The sequence below is a fragment of the Centruroides vittatus genome, unplaced genomic scaffold (assembly GCF_030686945.1).
Source record: "Centruroides vittatus isolate TY-2023 unplaced genomic scaffold, ASM3068694v2 contig_546, whole genome shotgun sequence".
Taxonomy (NCBI): Eukaryota; Metazoa; Arthropoda; class Arachnida; order Scorpiones; family Buthidae; genus Centruroides; species Centruroides vittatus.
Genome location: NW_027122322.1, coordinates 248,792 through 269,616, shown reverse-complemented (window position 1 = coordinate 269,616; position 20,825 = coordinate 248,792). Strand labels below are relative to the sequence as shown.

Sequence of the window (20,825 nt, the reverse complement as noted above, 5' to 3'; positions counted from 1 at the left end):
AAAGATTTTAATACAGCTCAAGATTATAAATTTATCATGTTTGAGTAATATTTAATGACGGTCCGATAGCCGAGGTGGTTAAGGCGTCAAACTCTGAGCAATCCGGTATGAAAACTGAAAACGTTTTACGGGCAGTCTGCCCCTGCCATTTCTTATCGTGGGCTTGGACCGAGTCCCCTCCCCCTTAATATCTCCCGAACCAAGGATTCAATTTTTCTGAAAATTTCTAGAAACATTTCTTGCTAATACACAAACCACCTTGCAAAATTTCAGAAATTTTCGACAAAAGGCACGAGAGTTATTAAGCTTCAAAGAGAGAGAACAAAATGGTGCCCCCACACACTAACATCGATACATACAGAAATTACCACCGATTTTTTTTTTTTTTTTTTTTTTTCATTTCTCGACGTTTTGAGGTTCTCTGAATCCAAAACTGTAAAAATCTTTGGGACCGATGTAGGACAAACCCGGACACATGCTTTCAAAAATGAGGACAATTCTAGTTTTACAGGAAAATATCTTTCTGAGTTGTTGTAACGCTCGTATTGTATCATATAAATTTTTTTTATGAAATAGGAATTTACATTTAATTTATTTAAAAATAAATCCAATTTACTCGTAATTTATGAAAATTGAAAATTTGTCTGCTTCAATGATAAATCAACGCTAGCAGCTTAGATGTTTCTATAAAATATGGCGACTTATGCAAATTTATTTATAAAGCGGATAAAATATTTAGTGAATTAAATATCTTGATTTGTGTTACGATATTTATGGAAATTAATTTATAATATAAGAATATATTAAATAAACTCACTTTAAATTTCCTTTTTTTTAAAACTTTCCTCCCTGGGGGCACTAAGAGGGTCTTTTTTTAGCAAGCCCTAGGTATTACCTCAGTACCCGGCCGTTCCATTGTGGGCCTGGCCGAACCCATAATGGTCTTGCTAAAAGAGGCCCTCTTAGTGCTCACAGGGCGAAGAGTTTAAAAAGAAAAAGAACTTGTCCGGGAAATTCCGGACATATACATCGAGAGATAAGTTTTTGTTATTTTCAAACCAATAATTCACTCATTTGTTAGTAATGTCATTCTGTACGATATAAACATTAATCATAATTAACATCTATCATTATTCATAAATAGCTTATTCATTATGATTAATTATTATGATAATTATTAAAAGTTTTATCATAACAAAAACCAGTTTCAAACATTTCCATATTAATCATTATTAAAATATCCAATTAATTTGTCATTTTATTTATATTATTTAATATTAAAAAGGATCATCCAGATAGCCTCGAGTGGAGAAATTCGGGTTCGAATTCCTCATAATTTAACACGCGAGTCGGGGTATCGCTTCTCCATTCCTCATTCACGTTACTCGGCCCCATTTGGGTCGGACTTGCATTGTTTCCTACAATATATAACTTATGTTCTAATGCGATATTATTAAAAATAAATTACAGTAAAAACCTGTTTATGTTGGGCACGTCTGTCCAATTTAGACAGGTTCCCAAGTTAAAAGGTGATCCTGGAAGCACGGAAATTAATCTAAATCGAAACTAATCTAATTATATTGATCGAATCGTTTAATTAACAATTAAATCACGTAATTGTAACAAAGAAAATTATAAATTAATTTTTTATGAAAATAATTATATATTTTTAATGGTGATTATTTTATTTTTTTACGAAGTTAATTTTTTTTTAAATATAAAATGTGCCTTATAATTCCATATATTGTACTGTATTTACTAAACCAAAAGGAATTTAGGCCTATATGACTTTATTCTGATAAATTTTTGTATATTTAAATGGAGCATGACTAAGTTTTTATAATCTATAATTCAAAAAAATAAAAAAATTAAAGAAATTTTAATAAAATTCACACGCTTCCTTTTTATATTTAAAATTAATTTAAATATATTTATTTTAATTTTTAAAATAAAACAAAGAAACTAATTATTTAAAATATTTAGTGTGAGATCGAATATTATTAAATTATTAATATACTTTCAATAATTTAAAATAGTAAATAAGGCATATTTTAAGCTTAAATATCGTTACTTTTTTTAAAAAAAATTAAAGAATTAAAACTTAAATTTAAAAAATGTGATTAAATCATGAATATATTTAAAAGAATTTTAATAATTAATTTTATTTTTAAATTTGTTTAAAGGTATTGAATAATTTATAATATTCTAAGCTTATAATTTCACCAAAAATAATTTTTTTTTTAATCTGAAAATATCAATATTTTATATTTTAAGGAAATTTTATATTTTTATATTTTAATTTACAAATTATACTTAATAAAAATATAAAAATTTTATACTAATTTTAAGTTTTTATATCCATTTAATTAACTTTATATAATTTTAAATGAGTTTATTTCCAAAGAAACAATCTAAATGCTTCTATATATAATTTTTTAAATGAATAATTTTTGATATAAAAATTTTTAAAAGTAAATAAATAAATCTGTTAAAAATTTATTAAATTTTACATATAAAAATTAAATCTTTTTAAATAAAGAAAACGCATTGATTAGTACTCGAATTTCCATAAGGTCATCGTACAAGTAATGTAAAACGTATCAAATATACCTCTATATTATTTTTAATTTTATAAAATTAAATTCAACACTTTGAATATTTTATCCTTTATTATTATTATTATTATTTTTTACATTAATATGTGCCGTAATTTAGTGCATACACTCGATCAAAAGGAACCGACTTTTAGGTGATGCGTATCTGAAAAGAAAAATCTTTTTCGGATGAATTTTTATATTTTTAAATGGAGCGTGAATAAGTTTTTAAGGCTTTAAAGTTCAGAAAATATATAAAAATTATAAATTTTATATAAAAATAAGTTTTATAGTAACGTGCGCGGTGAGGAATTTTCATAAAAAATCACAAAAATCTAAACGATTTTTAAAAATTTTTAATGTCTTTACATGCCTAATTAATTGTTTTTCTATAAAATAAAACATTTATTGATTATTTAATTATAGTGTTATTTAAAAAATAAACAAAACAAAACAAAAAAAAAAAGAATTTATGAGAAGTGCATTTCAAGTGTTTCCGCCGCGAAGCAATATAGAAGTTTTTACTAATTTAAATTTTAAAATATAATAAAAATAAAAATATTGTATATGATTTATACGTGAAAATAGATCCAAAAGATCATTTTCTAAGACTAAAATATCATCTGGTACAATCATATAGAATTGTATCAATTTAAAAATGATAAGATTACTCAATTCCTCTCTCAAATTGGTTAATAAAGTGTACAATAACCTTTAAAAAACGTATTTTTATAATAAAAATAATATCTATAAATTTATTTAATAAATTTCCTCTAAAAATTTCACATCAACGAGTAAAAAAACACGTGACAAAATGTAAATTTATATAAATTTACATATTTATAATCTTGTTTATATCAATTGAGTTCATTATTCTTCCGAATAAAAGTGGGAAAAATATTTTGCATAAACATTAATTTCATATTATAGAAACGAAAATAAAAATAATAATTTTATTGCGAAAGAAAATAAATAAAAATCAGATGTTAGTAATACGAGATGTAAGGACGACGAGAGCGCCGCTTAACAACTAGAAACCGAACTAAACTGTTTTATGCCGCGAAGCGGGAGGTTGAATGTGTATAAATTGACAGACGCATAACACATTTGTTCTCTTTCAATCGTCGCCGCTGACATTTGTGATTTCCTTTAGGTAAGATTTTTGCTTATTTTAAAATTCCCTACATTTTTTATAGTCTTATTTCGAATTATTAGTTTTATTTTGGGTAAATGAATAAAATGATGTTACGGTCTATTCTATTGGACGACGGACGTAAGGATCCAATCGTATTATTGAATAGTTCGAAGTTGGGCGTGTCATGAATCTTAATTTAAATTTTCAAGTCTCTTGTGTGATGAGTAGTGTCTTTTTTTTCCTGTGTTAACTTTGTATTTTAAAAAAAAGAGAAAAACACGTGACTTTTAAACAGGAAACTATTTCCTCACGTATAGAAACTCGACCGGAAAATTTCGCAAGTTTTTCCTCTGTATTTAGAGGATTGTAACATTTTTAAAAAAACCCCTATAATTTCCCAAACAATACATTTAATGTCCTCCATCTTTTTTTACGTTACAACTAAACAGAACTTCCGAATTACTTCAGAACGTCCCCAATTTTAGTGGACCTGGGAGGGTGGTTTGTGGTTAGCTCATGAAAATTCAAGAAGTTAATCGAAGCAGCAGATGGTCTACTACGTGATCTGGCACGTGTGGAATAATTTTTTTTTTTTTTTTTTTTTTTTTTTTTAGTCACTTTGTTTTTCTTTTTTATTAGTAACTTGTGACGTTTTATCTAGTATGATTTCTCATTCTTATCTGTCCGTGACTTTGAATTAGAACGTCTGGCTGTGTCTTTTCTCTCTCGGATAAGGTTACTATTCGCTTCGTTAACTTTAGATGCGCCCGCTGGTACGTAGTATTGATAATTAATCTCTTGCAAATTTTATTCACGTGGCAGCTGAACTTCTTCTGTCTCCATTTTAGGTATTTTTTAAATACTGTACGTGCTTATTTTTTTATTTTTTGTAGGACTTTAAAGCAGGTGGAAACTATATAGGTGCTCTCGATCACCTTGAAACGTACTCCATCTTTCTATCTCTCTATCTCTCGTCTGATTTTAAAGATTACTTTCAAGCATCTGCCAACTCGCCCGACCCATGGTTTATATATATAATAATATAAAACTCTGCTTAGGCCTACCATCTGGCTAATTTTTATGTCGTTTTCTCTCCTCTGTTGCCGTCATCCCTCGTTTGGAATCGACCGAGCCGGGGGAGGGAGGGACCGGTTACTATGGCAACTGGCATGCACCCCGAGTTGTCAGTTGAGAATTGACCATGAACACGTAAGGTCTAAAAACTCTAGTCTCAAAAGAATCCGTAAGTATTAGTTAATAGGTTGGGATTCGTGATCTTATCCACGATAATCTTTATCGAAGAGAATGACCTTGGTGATTATTTTTCCATTCATTGTTTGGTGGACGGATGTGAAATCGTCCTCGTTTACTCCCACTTTCGTTTTATCGATCGTCTTGTAGAAGAGAATCGGAGAGACGACGATCTTTTTATTCTTTTTGCTATTTTTAACTGCAGGTGTTCCTCCTCTCTAATTCTATATACGTAATATGGGCCCGATCCCATTGATCAGTGACTCATTCGCCATCGATTGGACCTATTTGTGGGGCCGGGCGAGTCCATTTTCCGTTTCGTAAGCCCCCTTAAGCGGTCGGCTTCACTGCTAGCAAATGTGTATAAAAAGGGTGTTAACGTGGTGTGATATCGAGGGGAAGACACGGGGGCACACAGCATTACGGTGACAGGTGTTCTGTGATCGAGATGACTCACTTTTTGTTGGCTTCTCGATGTTCGAACGATCGAAATTTCGACGAAACTCCACTCCCTTCAATGTCAATTTAAAGTAATTGCGGAATAGCTGACCTCTTCGCTCAGGCATTTTCTTCCCATTTAGTCCTTGTTAAGCCGTAAATTGGTATGCTGAAGTTTTAATAGGTCATACTGTCTTCGCGTTTCGAATACCGTAATTATTAAATTCTTCTAATTGTTCTTTAGAAGTCGTCGCTTAGGGATCTGTATTAGGAGCGCGACTAAAATCTCGATATCCTCCAGAAAATTAATCCACGGAAACAATGCTCCAGGAATATCTCCAATTGGCTGAGAACTAAAATCAATTTTTTAATTTTGGTCTTTTTTTAGATTTTAGGTTTACTAAAACTTAAGTTCGTGTGATCGGACCTATCGGGTAACGAATGGTTGCACTGTGTATTAATTTTATCAAACTGATATTTGAGCTCTTAAATGTTTTTTCATTCACTCTACAAAAATGTAAGTCCTAAATTTTTTTCCCCTCCTGTAGCAGTAATTAAGTTAAAATGGGTCTCAGATCAAGCAAACAAAAGTCAGCTGACATTACCGGTTCTCCCAGCGATAAGAAAGCCAAGAAGAGAGGCAAGAAAGAATCGATTAATGGCGATGCAGGCACAGAAGTATCCAATCAAGTTTGTTGAAACAATAATTCTTATCATTTTCGTAACTTCGGTCTTTGTCTTCTTATCCGTGTTCTTATCCATTCGAAGGAAAACATAGAACCTGTCGAAAAATCAGCTGAAGTAGAATGCGAGAAGAAAACGGAAGAAGACGTAATGTCTCGAAATACTCAGGCGGAACCTACTAACGTAGACGAAGACTCTGCAACAGGAAGTGGAGGTGTAACGGCTCCAGCTTCTCCAGATACTCTTCAAGGTGTTTCGGAAGAAACGAAATTAAAACAAGAAGAAGAATTAACTGCAGAAAAGTTAGAAAGTAAACAATCGGATGAAACGCCAAAAGATTCTGACACTCCAGTCCAAGAAACGGATAGCAATAAGGAAGAATCTAAACAGGAAGAACCGGAAGAGAAGGCGAGCAGCGAGACGCCTGAAAAACAGGTAAGCCTGTATAAGAAAGTTAGTTCTTCTTTTTAATATATTGAACTAAAAAAAATTCTGGAATTCAGGAACAAACCAATGGCATACCCACAACATTCAAATGGGAGAAAGGAGGAAAAGAAGTCTCAATCATAGGGTCTTTCAGCGGATGGAAGGATTTGCTGCCTTTAATTGAAAAGTGAGTGTTTTAGTAGAACACGTAAGCAGATTTTTTCTAGCTCGAAACTTTATAATTAATCTAATTGTTTATTAGGGAGGGAGTATTTGTGGTAACATCGAATCTTTCTGCTGGCGATTACTACTATAAATATCAGGTTGATGGCGAATGGGCTGTTGATCAAGATCAGGTAGGTCCGAGCCTTTGCTTTATATAATATAAATTTTTATACGTATATTTTTAAGATTAATATTTTTAACTTAATTTCCAAGCCCACAACCGAATTGGAAGACCAAGGCACCGTAAACATCTTAACTGTATCTGCGAAAGAATAAATTCGTGCCTTCAGGTTTTTAAAATCTTGATTTATCATTTCTAAAGTTAACCAACGATTGTGTCCATCTGTCTACATTCATCCACATGTATCGGCATTCCTGCACATGTTTTTGTGAACAACCTGTGAGGCAGGTGAAAGTATCCACCATGTTCTTTTTTTTCCATGGAAGATTGTCATCCCTGCCATGTTGGTGTGCTGTGATTTTTGTGAGGTGCTGCTGAGTGACTTTAAATTCCATATACGTATTTCGAAATACAACTTAGATTTTTATATCTGCCATCTTCAACTTCACGTTGAGAAGTTTTTTCTACTGTTTTTTGGAATACTTTTGGTGCTTGCCATTTTGGCAGTTTTTTGTAAAATTTTTTTTTTGGTGACTTACTATTTTTGAGAACTTTGTTCTAACTGCCAATTTCTCGTGCCATTAGTCTAAAATTTTAACGTGCGGTGATCTTTTGATATTTAACAGGAGTTTTAAGTTTAACCATATTTTACATGTATAGGATTTTTTCGAAAAATTCAAAAGCTTGTAACAATTTATACATAATAATTAATAAAAAAAATTTCATACTTTACTTCTGTTACCGGGTCTTTATTATGCCACCAGAATTTCTGTAAACTGAGCGAATGTTCGTACAAATACGAAAAAATCTCCATCGCAATGGATGTGGACGAGGTTTCCAGGTAACATACCATGGTATAAAACATTTTATTGAGTAATGGAAAGAGGAAAGATTGATTGGTAAAACTACTCCCGTTCAATATTAGACTTACCAGTCCCAATCCATCCAAATTTGGTATAGCAAAATTTCAGGCCATACAGAAAACTTAAATGCCAAAATTAATATAATGGCATTTTTTTAGCTCTGCAACATTTATTTAAAATCAACTCATTAATGCTATTGCATGGCTGAAGTCTTGGTTCTTATACTAAATGTGGTCGTCCTAAAGGCGATGAACGGTGCTCAACGGCTGATCGATTCTGTACTGGTCGCTTGTGGTAGTTTTTCAGGATGCCAAATTTGCAACACGTTCTCCATAAATTACACTTCAGATTATTGTTGAGACGATTAAGATACAACAATGCCAGTTGCGAGTTTTTTTACGAAAGTCTTCCTCGTCCTGAAATGTCAACCTACCAAATCTTGCTTTAGACTGCTAAATCTCTCGACCTCTATTCCTATTGAATAGGAATTTAACTACCTGAGTAACTAATTCATGTAAAATACACGTTTTAGAAGAACCTAATTTACTAAAGTAGAATGAGAAATCTGTTATAAATTTAGTATATTGTTGAGCATAAATTTTATCGCAACGCGCATTTAATAGAACATGTGTATTTGACACTCGTATTTAATTTCTTTTTAATATCTGTAGTAAGGTTACCATAACCAAATAAGATTGACTGACTGCTTTTATCAAATCGTTTGTGTATGATTTTATGTACTGTACCTATAAAACTCCGCCCCATAAAAAAAAAAATTACGCTCGAAAAGATGTCCGGAAAAAACAGGACAGCTACCGATTCAGTATACTTGTCTATTGATGACGCATAAGAAGGATTAGGATAATGCACATTTTTTACGTTAATTTGACGATCTCGTCGGTTTTACGTAAATTCTAGAGGAACTTACGTGAAGGTCCGTTCGATTGATACCTTACGCATTCTTAAGTATGGATGAGTTCCTGTAAATCAGCAATGAGTTCGGGAACGTTTCGTTATTTTCTCAATATATGACTGATTATCCCTGGAAAATTAGTGGGGCTTTTCGATCCCGATACTCCAGAGCGGTCGGCTGCCATCTTAAACCACTCGGCCAACCATCCGTTCTCTCTGGAATTATAACACCACTGAACAATAAATAGTAATTTTATTATAAAAATTTTTAAATAATGGCGACAATTGAATCCAGTGGCGTAGCGAACATAACTGGCGCCCGACACTTTATTGGCATCCCCTCCCCCTCCAGAAACACAGTTTGTCTTGGAGACCATTTGGAGTGGCGCCCGGTGCATGATACACCCCCTTGCACCCCGTCGCTACGCCACTGATTGAATCGCTATCCGCTTATTTTCAACTTATTGGGAGTTTTATAATTTTTAAAGTCTGAAACGTCTTTGTTCTTTTACAATGAATTCAAACAGTTTCTGCTGTGTTAAGACTTGTCCAGATCAAACACCTATAGTGTGAACAACACGTGATATATTTAGACTGCTCACATTACGTTGCCAGACAGCTCATAACAATGTATCGTGTTTATTAGCTGTACTAAAGAGAATTAAAAATTTGAAGGTACCATACCCAAAGATGATCTTCAAAACAAATTGTTCTGATGGGCACCGACGTTTTTAGCAATCGGGTTCAATCGGCGAAGGGGCCCGGATCCACATATGCTTGAATGGATCATCTCCGAAAAAATCCCTTGAATACGTTCCCAGATCCCCAAAGGCGTATGCTGACACCTAACAGGGATGTTGAATCATAACTGCAAAGTATGGGGATTGGAAAACTCCCACGCGATTCGAGAAGTCCAGAGAGCCGAAAACTGTTTGAATAACATATTCATGTTGGAAAATTTTAGGGCCTCTTCCTTTGCGGAAAAGCGTAGATAGCTATCTTGATTAGGCTACAGAAGTTTCTGCTATTTCAATTGGAAGATCATCAGACAAATATTATATTCCAGCAAGATGGCGTGTCCACCAGGATTTTCTTGCCCGAGAATTTCTTGATATGAATTTTCCTGGGTGTCGGCTTGGACGTGGTGGACCGATTCTACTTTAAATTTACATCTGGTAATGCTTTAATGAAGAAGACATAACCACCACGAAACAAAACCTGATTTTTAAAAATCCAGCAACGAGTTGCTTAACTTTCCCGGCAACATTTAAAACTCTGCGTGGCGCCATCTGTTATGATAATTTATTAAACTTTTTATATAATTAATTAATAATTAATTATAAAATGGCGAAAATCTTAATTTTCAGGTTAGGAATGGGTTTTATAAAAAATTGTAAATGCTAATAACGAGTAAAATCGTCATTAAGTCCGACCCTTCTCGAGGTATGACGCACGACCCCTTTATCTTCCCATTCCGTCAACCTTTAACCACCAAATTTAATAGCATCAATCTCCCTAATATACAAACATCCCTGTAAAATTTCAGAAAATTTCGACAAAAAGCGCAGGAGTTATTAGCTTCAAACACGGTGAAGAAAACCCCCCACACGAACATCCATGCATACAGAAAAAGAAACCCGACTTTCTTTTGCATTTCTCGACATTTCAAAGTCCTCAGAGTCTAAAAATGTAAAATTCTTAGGGGAGTCATTTTCTGATCGATCTCCATGTTTTCTTTCTGTTGTCTATAACAGAGCCGGGAAAGTAATAAACAATAAAACCAAAAAACAAAAAAGATGCCTTTATACAAACTGAAACAAGAATCTTCCTCTTTTATTTGTAATTTAACTATAAAATAACGGTTAGATTTCTATATCCTTGTTTATTTCTCGTCTTCCTTTGTCATAAACTATTATTAAACTATAGTAATGAATTTCATCTCAATTATAAAGCAAATTCCTTTGTCTCTATTGCACCTCTACATATCTTCTGTGCAAATCATCGAATCTTAGCGGGAAAGCGACCATTTAACTCTTTCGCAAGACCATTCGACATGTTCGACACATTTGAAAGACGTTCTTGAGATTTAGCTAAATTCATTTAGAATACACATACATTCTAGATTTGCATTTGTCTAGAATTTATTGGACCTAAACAATTATAAGGATATTCTATACGATATCCACTTTTAGTGTCTAATTATCTTAAAAGAATCTCGTATAAGTAACGTAAGAGATACAAGTGTAAGCAACGTGATCATTTATTGTCAATAAATTTGCAATGTTTGACTTTAACGTAATTTATGAAATGTTAAGTTCGATTCTCAATAGAAATGTTTACTTTTGGAAAATATTAAGAAGAGCCGGATGATACTTTTTAACATTATCCAGAACCCTCTGACGTCATTTATAACATTTAAAAGTAGGCTAATGTTATTCCAGAATAACGTAATTCTGGTTTTTTTACAAGATAGATTCCCATTATATAACGTCAATTTTTCCTCGTAAACAAACAGATTCTTCTATACATATAAAATTGAATTGTCTTCTTGTCTGTCCGTTTGTCTGTACATGAAGTCAGGATAGTCCTGGGAAGGATATAAGCTACTTCGAATTCACGTCTGTGTGTCTGTTTGTTCGAGTATCCTAAGTTTGTTATAAGCACATATTCTTTTTCCGTATATGGCATTTTTATGTGTGTATTTTTATATGACTATATTGCCTTTACTTAATATATCATTTTTAAGTGCCAAAGCGGGTATCTGCTAGTCGTATGTATTTTTATGAGTGAAAATAAAAGTTGATGTCATGCGGTGAAGCACCTGCAATCTTTCCATTCAGACAAAACAACCAGAGGTGCTTCACTGCATGACAGCAACAAAACTTTGCTCGCTTTTTGGATTTGTTTTTCGTTTTATCTCCTCATTATCCGTAGAGACATTATATTACTTGTATCCTGACCTTAAAAGGTCAACGCACGAGTTTGAAGTTCGATAGTTCGAAAGTCAAGTGATTTGGTGATAATGCCCTTTGCAATGCAAAATCGTACCTTTAATAATTTACAGTGTCTGAACCATTCTTTGTTTCGTATTCAAGAGGAAGTTCCGTACATGGTATTCATTGGCGCTCTGTGAGGATGGTGCTACACGAGATAACGCTATATTTACAAATAAAAAAGACAATTTACCTTTAAAAATTCCCTTTTTAGTAGTTACGAATGAGATAAGAAATTCTACATTATTAAGAAAATCATAAATACCTGAAAATAATGCTAAATGCAAGAAATTAGCATCTGAAATCCGATTGAGAGCAAAATCTTTTATCATCATTATCATTTGTCATTTAAGTTTGTGTATATACTGATGAGAACCGTCCATACTCATTCTGGATCTCTAAGTCTGTCAGCCTGTTAGCTGGTTTTCTATTATTGAATTTCACGTTACAAGATCCATAGTGGTACTCTTCATTTCCGTATATGATCCTAATGCACTAAAGCTAGGACTAAATCAATCAGTGTTGTTGCTTTAAAATAATAAATATAACAACGCATAATGCACGACTTCAGTTAGGTAACTAAAGCAATTCTAAGGTAATTGAGTAATATTCTCCAAAAAAAAAAAGCACATGTCTTGGTCCCCGAATCCGTCTTTAGCAGCGCCCATATTCTCTAAGTCCTGGATACTTCACTGTAAGGCTGTATTAAGTTAGTAGGCCTTCACGTAGGGCCTTCCTGGCTTTCTTCTATCGTTCCTTCCTTTAATGCCATCTCATAGCAGTCCTCCATGTTTAAGGATATGTCTCATGTACCTTGTTCTGGATAATCGAGAGTTATATATAAACATTATTTTAAGATGTGGAATAAGAATTCCAGTTTTAAAATTTTCTTAGAATTTTGATTATTGGACTGATTAAAAATTTAAAATTATAAAAAAAGTATTAAGATAAGGAAAAACATGTAGAATATTTTTAATGTTTACCCCCCTCAAACTGCACATTTATTTAACATGAAAATGATGCAAAAGTGTTGGAATATTAAAAATTCACTTAGAAAATTGTTAAATGAGAAATGTTCATATAATTATAGAATTTAATTTATTACAAATTACTAAATTTTATTTTATATTTTATTAGTGAAGATAAATTTCTTATCTACTGATAAAATAATTATTTTTATCAATGATTTATATTATTATTTTACTGTTTAAAATATATTTTAATATATTATTTTCTGGAACTCAAAATTTAATGTAATAAAAAATAAAGCAAAAAACAATAAAGTAGATGAAATGTGGAAGTACAAATTAATATTTAATTTAATTTGCTGTAAAAATAAAAACTTTAAGACTGCTTTCATTTGAAACTCAACAATGAAGATAAAATAAAATACATAACAAAATTATAATGATATTAATGTATATGTATATATTCTTTTTATTATTGTTCTCTTAAATTAGTAACTTTTTATTAATAATAAATTAAAATTTCATATAAATAATTTTATAATTTCTCATAATTACTATCAAAACTTGATTGTAGACAATATTATTATAATACAAGTTATACAATCTTCATAAGTTAGTCTGGTTAAAATAATTGATAAGATTCACAGGAAAATAAGTTATCTATCAGACATGCCATATTTACTGCATAAAGATTTATAGCTGTAGTTATATTCTAGAAAAATAGAAATTTATTGTAGATGTCTTCTGTAAATGAAAATTACATAAGTTAATTATATTACTGATCTAAAGTATTAAAAGATTTGTCTGTCTGCAAAACATAATCTTTTCATTTTTTTTAAAGAAAAGGTGTTGATAGATTAAATACTATCAAACTTTACATCCAATACATATAAGATTAATTAGAAGGTTAATTAATAATAGAAAATTATCTTATTTACAAAGAAATAACAGATTTATGTGCTTGTAGAATACAACTTTCATATTTAAAATAGAAGTGGAGCAAGTAAGATTTTGCTCCAATGAAGAAAAATTAAGAGCACCATAAAGAACCGTTTATTTATTTATAAAACTTTTTTGTTTAATTTTATTCCTAAAAGCTCTGAGGGATCCAACACCCAAATCATAACTACTCCATAAGATTTAATACTACAACACTTCGGATCCATTATTATTATTTTTTTCCTTGAGAAACGAAGGGGATGCATAAATCACAGGAAAAAGTAATAGTAAAAAGAATCATTTTAAATTGTTCATTAGTGGGAGGATGCCCTTCACCTTCTCTTTCTCCAATCTAGTCTATTTGTTTTATAAACGTTCATCTATAAATAGGGGATCTTGAGCCGTTATACCGATGATAGCAAAGTTAAGTGTCTTGGCAATGCTTCTCCTCTCGTTCATCTAAATTGGGATTATTTCAATAGCATTAACCATGCCAGTTCGTTCAATTTATTAATTAAATACAACACTTTCTTATCGATAAGTTCCCTTAAATTAATGTTGACTTTTCCCGAAATTACTCAGAAAATCGATATATACGCCTATTGATCCTCTATGGTATCTATGAGTAACGTAAAAGGAACTATGGATTCGGATAACTTTAATAGACTTTGATAATCTTTACAAGTAAATCAACGACTAAAAATTTTTTTTAAAACTATTTTAAAGGCTACAGATTTAAATTTCGGCAATAAAAAATTTCCAAAACGCTCGTAAAGTGTGAAAGATATTAAAATGCAAATAATGTGTAAAGTAATGGAATAAAAATTATTTACGTAATTTATTAATTTTTTTATACACGAAAATATAAAAATTTAACGTAAATTTTCTAAAAGAAAAAAAAATTTGACAATTGTTGTTGCTTTCATAATCGATCACCAGATGGTGTTGCGTTGACAAGGTACACGCCTTTTCTGTTTACGAATGTTTGTGGCGCATGTGGGAACTCGTGCCACCGAATTGTAAAAAACTTATGATCATTTCGAGCTCGTCCGACTCGAAGAAAGAAGTTTTCAATTATTCTTCTTCGTTTTCTCATCAGAAATTGAAGGTAAGCGATGTTTTCGTACATTTCATGCTACAACGTGGTCTTGTTTATATTAAAAAGCAGTGAAACTGAGTGAATTTTTGTCCTAAATTTAAATTCAGAAGGATTTTTATATTATTTAACTGCAGTTTGATTGAGGCTTTATTCTGTACACACTAATTTGAAGAAAAAACCTATCCTTGTTTATATTTGTGTTTGTTTTTTAGAAATCAATTTGAATAAACAGTTTATTTTTGTTTAGTACCTATTTATTTACTTATTTCATCTCAGACTTTACAAAATTTCCTATCCATAAAAGTGAAAGTTTAAAAAAAAATAAAATATTTTGTGTGAAATAACAAAGAAATTAGGTAATAAATAAATTATGTTACTTGTCTGATATCATTTACATAATTTAAAATAATTTTTAATATAATAAAGTCATTAGTTAATAAACTGCATCGGGTTTTATTAGATCGACGGTTTGCTAAGGACGGTGTTATATAAACAGAAATTTATCATTTGATGATTAATAATTAAATATAAAGATAAAATTTTAAGAATGTATTTTTCGTAGACTAAACAAAATTATACAATTAAAACTTTTAAATTTCTATTCTTCATACCATTAAAAATAGTTTTTGTTTTTATGTACCGTCTGGCACCGTTTAGACTGTAAGAAAAATGACAAGACCGAGAAATGCTATTCCGCTTGCATCTTCTCGTGCTTGTATAGTGGTGGCTGGCTGTGAACCGTGATCATTGTGCAATGTACTATAATCAGCATCATTTAAAATAGTAACTGGAATGGTAGATACAGACTGTCACATTTACTGTTTTTAGTAAATGGTATTCTAACAATAATATCCGTTCGACGAATATATTATGTAATATTATATGTGATTTTGATTTGATAGTTATATATGTTTGTTAAAGTTTTGTTTTAATATTTTCAGTTTGACAACATGGAACTGTAAGGAATTATATAAATGATTTGAGTGGCAGAGGTGATGCGGTGTTAATTGTTGCTGCTATTCCTTTTAACGAAATATGGCATCTTGGCATCAGTGGCAAAAAGAAGGCGATCCTCCGTCCGCCGGTCCTCCTCGTCCTTGGGGTCAAAGGATATGGGGAGAAGGACAGGTCGAAGAACAGGAAGGCCCGAGCACGGCCGAAATCGTGGCCGCTCAGTCTCAAGATTACGTAGACGAGAAAGAATATCAATATTTGCAGACAATAAATTATTTGGCAGGTATGTTAATTTTATATATATTTAGATTTTATATAAGTCTTTCCTGCATTTATGATTTAACCAAAATTGGATTATATATTTCTTGCTAATTTACATTATAAGTAAAAATTTAATTTTTCCATTAATATTTGAACTATCCTCCAAAGATATATTTGCTGTTAATGAGGTTACAGATTTTGAGATTGGAGTATGGACTTTTTTGAAAAATACCTGCTGCATCCTGGCCAAATGCCATAACTCCATCTGGTCTCTGTACTGTTTCTGACATACATTAATGCAATCATGGGAGTATTTATATATAGATATCACACTAAAGTCATACTTTAAGAATTGTGGCAACTGGCAAGAAAGTTAAAAAGATTCTGTGGGACTATAGCTTTTAAAACATTCTGAAGAAAGAGTAATGACAGAATTACAATAAAATATTTACTTTAACTGTGTTTGAAATTATATAAAAACATCAATAAAAGAGATTAAATAAAGCTAAGAATTTTTATTTGGTTTAGTGGGATGTGCTAATAATAGTTTTATCAACGTGAAATAGCAGAATTTAGTTGATTTTGAAACCATTCCAACTGTGAACAAATTACTAATCATATTTATAAAATTGCAAACTTTTTTGGTAAAATCATAAAATACTCTTAAAGAAGATAACTTTTCATGATTGATTACATTCAAAAATTTAAATATATTTTAATACCAATCTTCAGAATAATTTTCTAAAGAGATGATATAAAATTCTTTAGATACATTTTACATTCATTATTCTGTTCTTGTATAAGATTTCTGGCACCTATCACATGCTTCAGAATCTATTATAATCGCCGACCGACCTTACTCAAGTCGACTTTCCTGTATTTGTCAAAACAGTCATAAATATTAAATACCTAAAGAAGTACCCAAGAATTTATTCCTACTTTAATTTGAACGAGTAGTTATATCGCTCTGTACTCGACGACTACTTTGCTCGTTATAAATGTCGAAAATATATTTAAGTTAATTTTATAAAGCATAAAAACTGGTAATTTGTTTACATAAGCTTTAATTAAAATTCGATACTTTTATATAGTGAAAATGGAATTTTTAAATTTGGATATTTGAGAAGGTAATATTATTCTTCTTTGCAATAGCTAGTGTTATTGTACGTGACATTTACAATCTTAAATTGATCAAATTGTTAAGCAGAATTATGCAACAATGACAACATCACTTACTTGTTAGTCAAGCAGTTAAGTAATTCACTTGTAGAAGATTGCTAGATTAAACATGCTTCTGGAATATAAACTTTATATATAAATTTACATATGATTACATAAGCTATTAATTTAATAAAATTCTGTATAATTTATATTTATAATTATATAAATAATTTTATGATAAAATCTATATTAAATTACTGTCAATAGGATGAAATGAAACACATTTTTAAAATCCTTAAAATCTAATAATAATAATAATATTTTTCATTAATTTGATATTATTTTATGAAGACTTCTCTATATATCAATATAATGATAAAATAATAAGAAATGAAGTTATTAAATTGATAAAATGCTTAGAATTTTAAGGAAACATTTAAATTTCGAGGAAATTGAATCAACATTCCCGGAAATGATTAGAGCACACTTCTAAATTTAGGGACGTGCCTTCCACGTCTACAATCTGGCAAAAGACTGCTTAAGAACGTTAGTAAATATAAAGAAGAAGAAGAAGAAGGAAAAAAAAAGCATTTCCGCTCTACTTGAAACTCGACTCTTATGACATTTCGACAAAATCATCAGAAACAAACGTGGACTACTTTCCATAAAGGATATAAAAAAACAATTACCAGTTTATGTAAATTATTTAACACTTTTTTTTCGGAAATCTGAACTCTTTGTTGAACACACGAGATACGCATCCTTTATTTAATATAAAGAATACAAACAGTTAAGTTTTAACGCTGTGATAGTCACTTAAATCAGTGATGATCTCAACTGATTTTTCTTGATTGCTTATTCTCAATTGTCTTTTTTTAATCAATAACAAAAGATTAATTCTTCGTGTAGTAAGCTCATTTGTACTCTTCATAGTTAAATTAAATCGTAATTATTATACCTAATTATTTTGTTCTACGATATTGTTGAACGTATTAAGTTTTTTAAAGGTGTTTAGCCTGTCGTGGATTATACCGATTACCGATTTATAGTAGAATCTGTTATCATGGATGAGGAATCGGATACTAAATCATGGCCTTAAATATTCATTTATAGTGATATATGCAGATTGGAATTTGTGTCGTTCATAGAGATAGAATAATTTACAAAGCATCCATTGAATTGAACAGAGCTTATTATAAAATTGGAATTGAAAACGGAAGCAATAACCTTGGAGAATAACGGACGGGGTAAAATTCATTAGAATTATAATGAATATAAGCGATAAATGATTAATTTGAGAGGGGGGGACACCTAAAAGTGTTATGTTTATCGGGTTTCGGGGTGGAGCACTCCTAAAACGTCATTAAAATGCATTGCCATCGGACTTAGGTATGTCCTCAAATTTCCAGCCTTCTATCTCGATTAGAAATGGATGGAATTTGAATTGCAAGATTTGAGAACGGCATAAAGCAAGTTAAATAAATGAGATTCGTTCTTATTTTAGAATATAAATTCTTCCTTTTTAAAGAGTATGTCTGCGTACATTCGTACAAAAGTAGCCAAAACACGAGGAAGTGGATTAAATCTAATAGTAGGAATAGAAAATTTGACATTGTCAATGCTAGAAGAACACGTGGATTGATGCTTAAAATCTAATTAAAAAGTTAATTTTTCTAAATATGATTTTGAAACAATTTTAGTTTCGTATAATATTAACAACAGATTAATGAGATGTTTCGATTTACGTAGAAAAACGTGAGAAAAATGCTTTATATGTGAATAATATGATTAAATCTTCATGTAAATTGTGTCAAGCTTATATAATAAATGAAATAACTTTACTAGAAAATGGAAAATGTTGTAGAACTGTTACACCGTTTTTTTTTTTTTTAGAAAATCAGAACAAAATTTTTCTTTAAAATAAGTAAAATTCGTTATAATTTATGTAAACATTTAAACGATACTGATACAACGTTCATGCAGGACGTTGCTAACTTATAAATAATAATAACGTGTTTTAAACTTTAATAATGGGTGTTTTTTAAATACAAAAAATAATTTTTTATGTTTAAGTAATAGTTAAACGTGTTCTAAATAACATATCACGTATTATGCACGCTTTCAATCGACCCGTGTCATACTTCACTATATCGATCTCATTTTTATAAATGTTATATTATATATATATATATATATATATATATATATGCCGAAGCGCTTGTAATTCTTTAATGCTTGTTTGATTAATGTAATCATTAAGTTTTCTGTGTACATTTATTAACGTTTCTGTCAATAATTATCGAAAGTTCATGCAATACAAACGTAACTTTGAAGCCCACTCCCATGACCAAAACTACTTGTAATTAATTGGTCATGGATTTGCACCCCACAACGTGGAGTTTTCCGGGTTTTCTACACCTAAATAGGGATCAGTTTCCCTTAGAAAGTCCTCCCGGGATATGTGGCATTGCCGTGACCAAATAAACCAAACCAAACCGAACATCCTTAGATCATACTTTAATAAATATATTTTCTCAGGGCGGCTGGAGGTTTTGCGATGCCTCGGACAAAAGTTATTAGTGGGGGATCCCCCAAAAAATAATTGCGACAGCGCCTCACGATATTTACGCCTGGTATTTTATCAGTTTGAAATTACCCTTGCCTTTTTAATTTACATTTTCGGGCCGAATCCGAGGCCCGAAAAATCGACGTCTGAACCGGCCCGTACTTTCTAGCTTTAAGCTGTGTGTGTATGTGTGTGAACCAGTGGATAAAAACCATGTAACACTGGTAGTTGGTCGCAGGTTCGTGCCTCACCACCGGGCTGGCCACGTGGAGTTTTCCGGGTTTACTTCACATGTCTAACACCTAAATAGGGACCAGTGTCGCCAGTTTCCCATAGAAAGTCCTCCTGGGAGGTATCCAGATCGCCCATATGTTGCTTTGCATTTTCCCCTTAATCCTACAATCCTTAAATTATTAATATATATATATACACAGACACAATTTTTTCAGATAAATTATTTTGTTAAATTAATTTGTTAATCAATAAAATATTTTAGGTAAATTTAATATAGCTTTTTTTTCGATTAAGTTTTGTTATTTTAATAAATTTAAAATGTTTTTCTTAAAATAGATTTATTAAATTTAATTTTTATTAGGTAAATAAGTAAGTAGGATTTCATGAATTGTTTATATACTTTTAGCTTGTTAAACTGTAAGTTGCGACGGACTTGGAAAAGGTTGCAAATTTTTTAATATTTTTCTTTAAAAATATGTCATTTTTGTCAAAAATATCAGCTAAATTTATGTCCTGTTCTATAAAAAGTGTAATTATATTGAATTTCAAACTGGAATGAACACAAATTATACATTTTTTTTTTTTTTAAATCATTTGTAATTTATTTATGAGAAAGTACTGTACATAAATTCTCTTATCATTTTTTAGAGGATTGTAAAAGCAAAATTTGCAAAATCTTGCATTAAATTATTAAATTTTAAAGATTTTTCTGTCTTATTTTTTCTACTTAAATACTTGAATAAACTGCATTTAAATTAATATTTAAAACTGTAATCATGTAAAGTATATGTGATGCTGAAATATGATATGGCCATTCCATAATAACATTATTAAATCAGAAAATTAGCAAATTTCTAAGAGGAAACATTAATTTTCAATGAAATATTGTAGAATCTATTTAATTTCATATTACTCAAAAAAAACAAAAAGTATAAGCATAAAATTTAATTTTAAAATGTATTGAAATTTACATTTATATATTATTTTTGAGTTTGCCAAAT

At 30.7% G+C, this 20,825-nt stretch overlaps 2 protein-coding genes across 5 annotated transcripts in view; both read left to right on the top strand.

The window, feature by feature from the left end:
* Positions 1-3,591: 3,591 nt before the first annotated feature.
* LOC136978561 (5'-AMP-activated protein kinase subunit beta-1-like) lies at positions 3,592-7,606 on the top strand. 4 transcript variants are annotated; one of them, XM_067274277.1, is made up of 6 exons: positions 3,592-3,747; positions 5,967-6,108; positions 6,187-6,537; positions 6,606-6,715; positions 6,791-6,884; positions 6,967-7,606. In XM_067274277.1, exons 2-6 carry the CDS (start codon positions 5,983-5,985, stop codon positions 7,027-7,029), a joined length of 744 nt encoding a protein of 247 aa, XP_067130378.1. In that variant the 5' UTR covers positions 3,592-3,747; positions 5,967-5,982; the 3' UTR covers positions 7,030-7,606. The 4 variants fall into 4 exon arrangements, with proteins under 4 accessions (XP_067130378.1, XP_067130380.1, XP_067130381.1 ...); XM_067274279.1 differs by lacking the exon at positions 3,592-3,747 and adding an exon at positions 4,393-4,502; XM_067274280.1 differs by lacking the exon at positions 3,592-3,747 and adding an exon at positions 4,530-4,577.
* A 6,910-nt stretch (positions 7,607-14,516) lies between these two features.
* LOC136978534 (muscle-specific protein 300 kDa-like) overlaps positions 14,517-20,825 on the top strand; it is a 232,983-nt gene continuing 226,674 nt past the window's right edge. The window contains 2 exon segments of the mRNA XM_067274254.1: positions 14,517-14,657; positions 15,590-15,885. Coding sequence (XP_067130355.1) covers positions 15,684-15,885 — 202 coding nt within the window. The 5' untranslated portion in view covers positions 14,517-14,657; positions 15,590-15,683.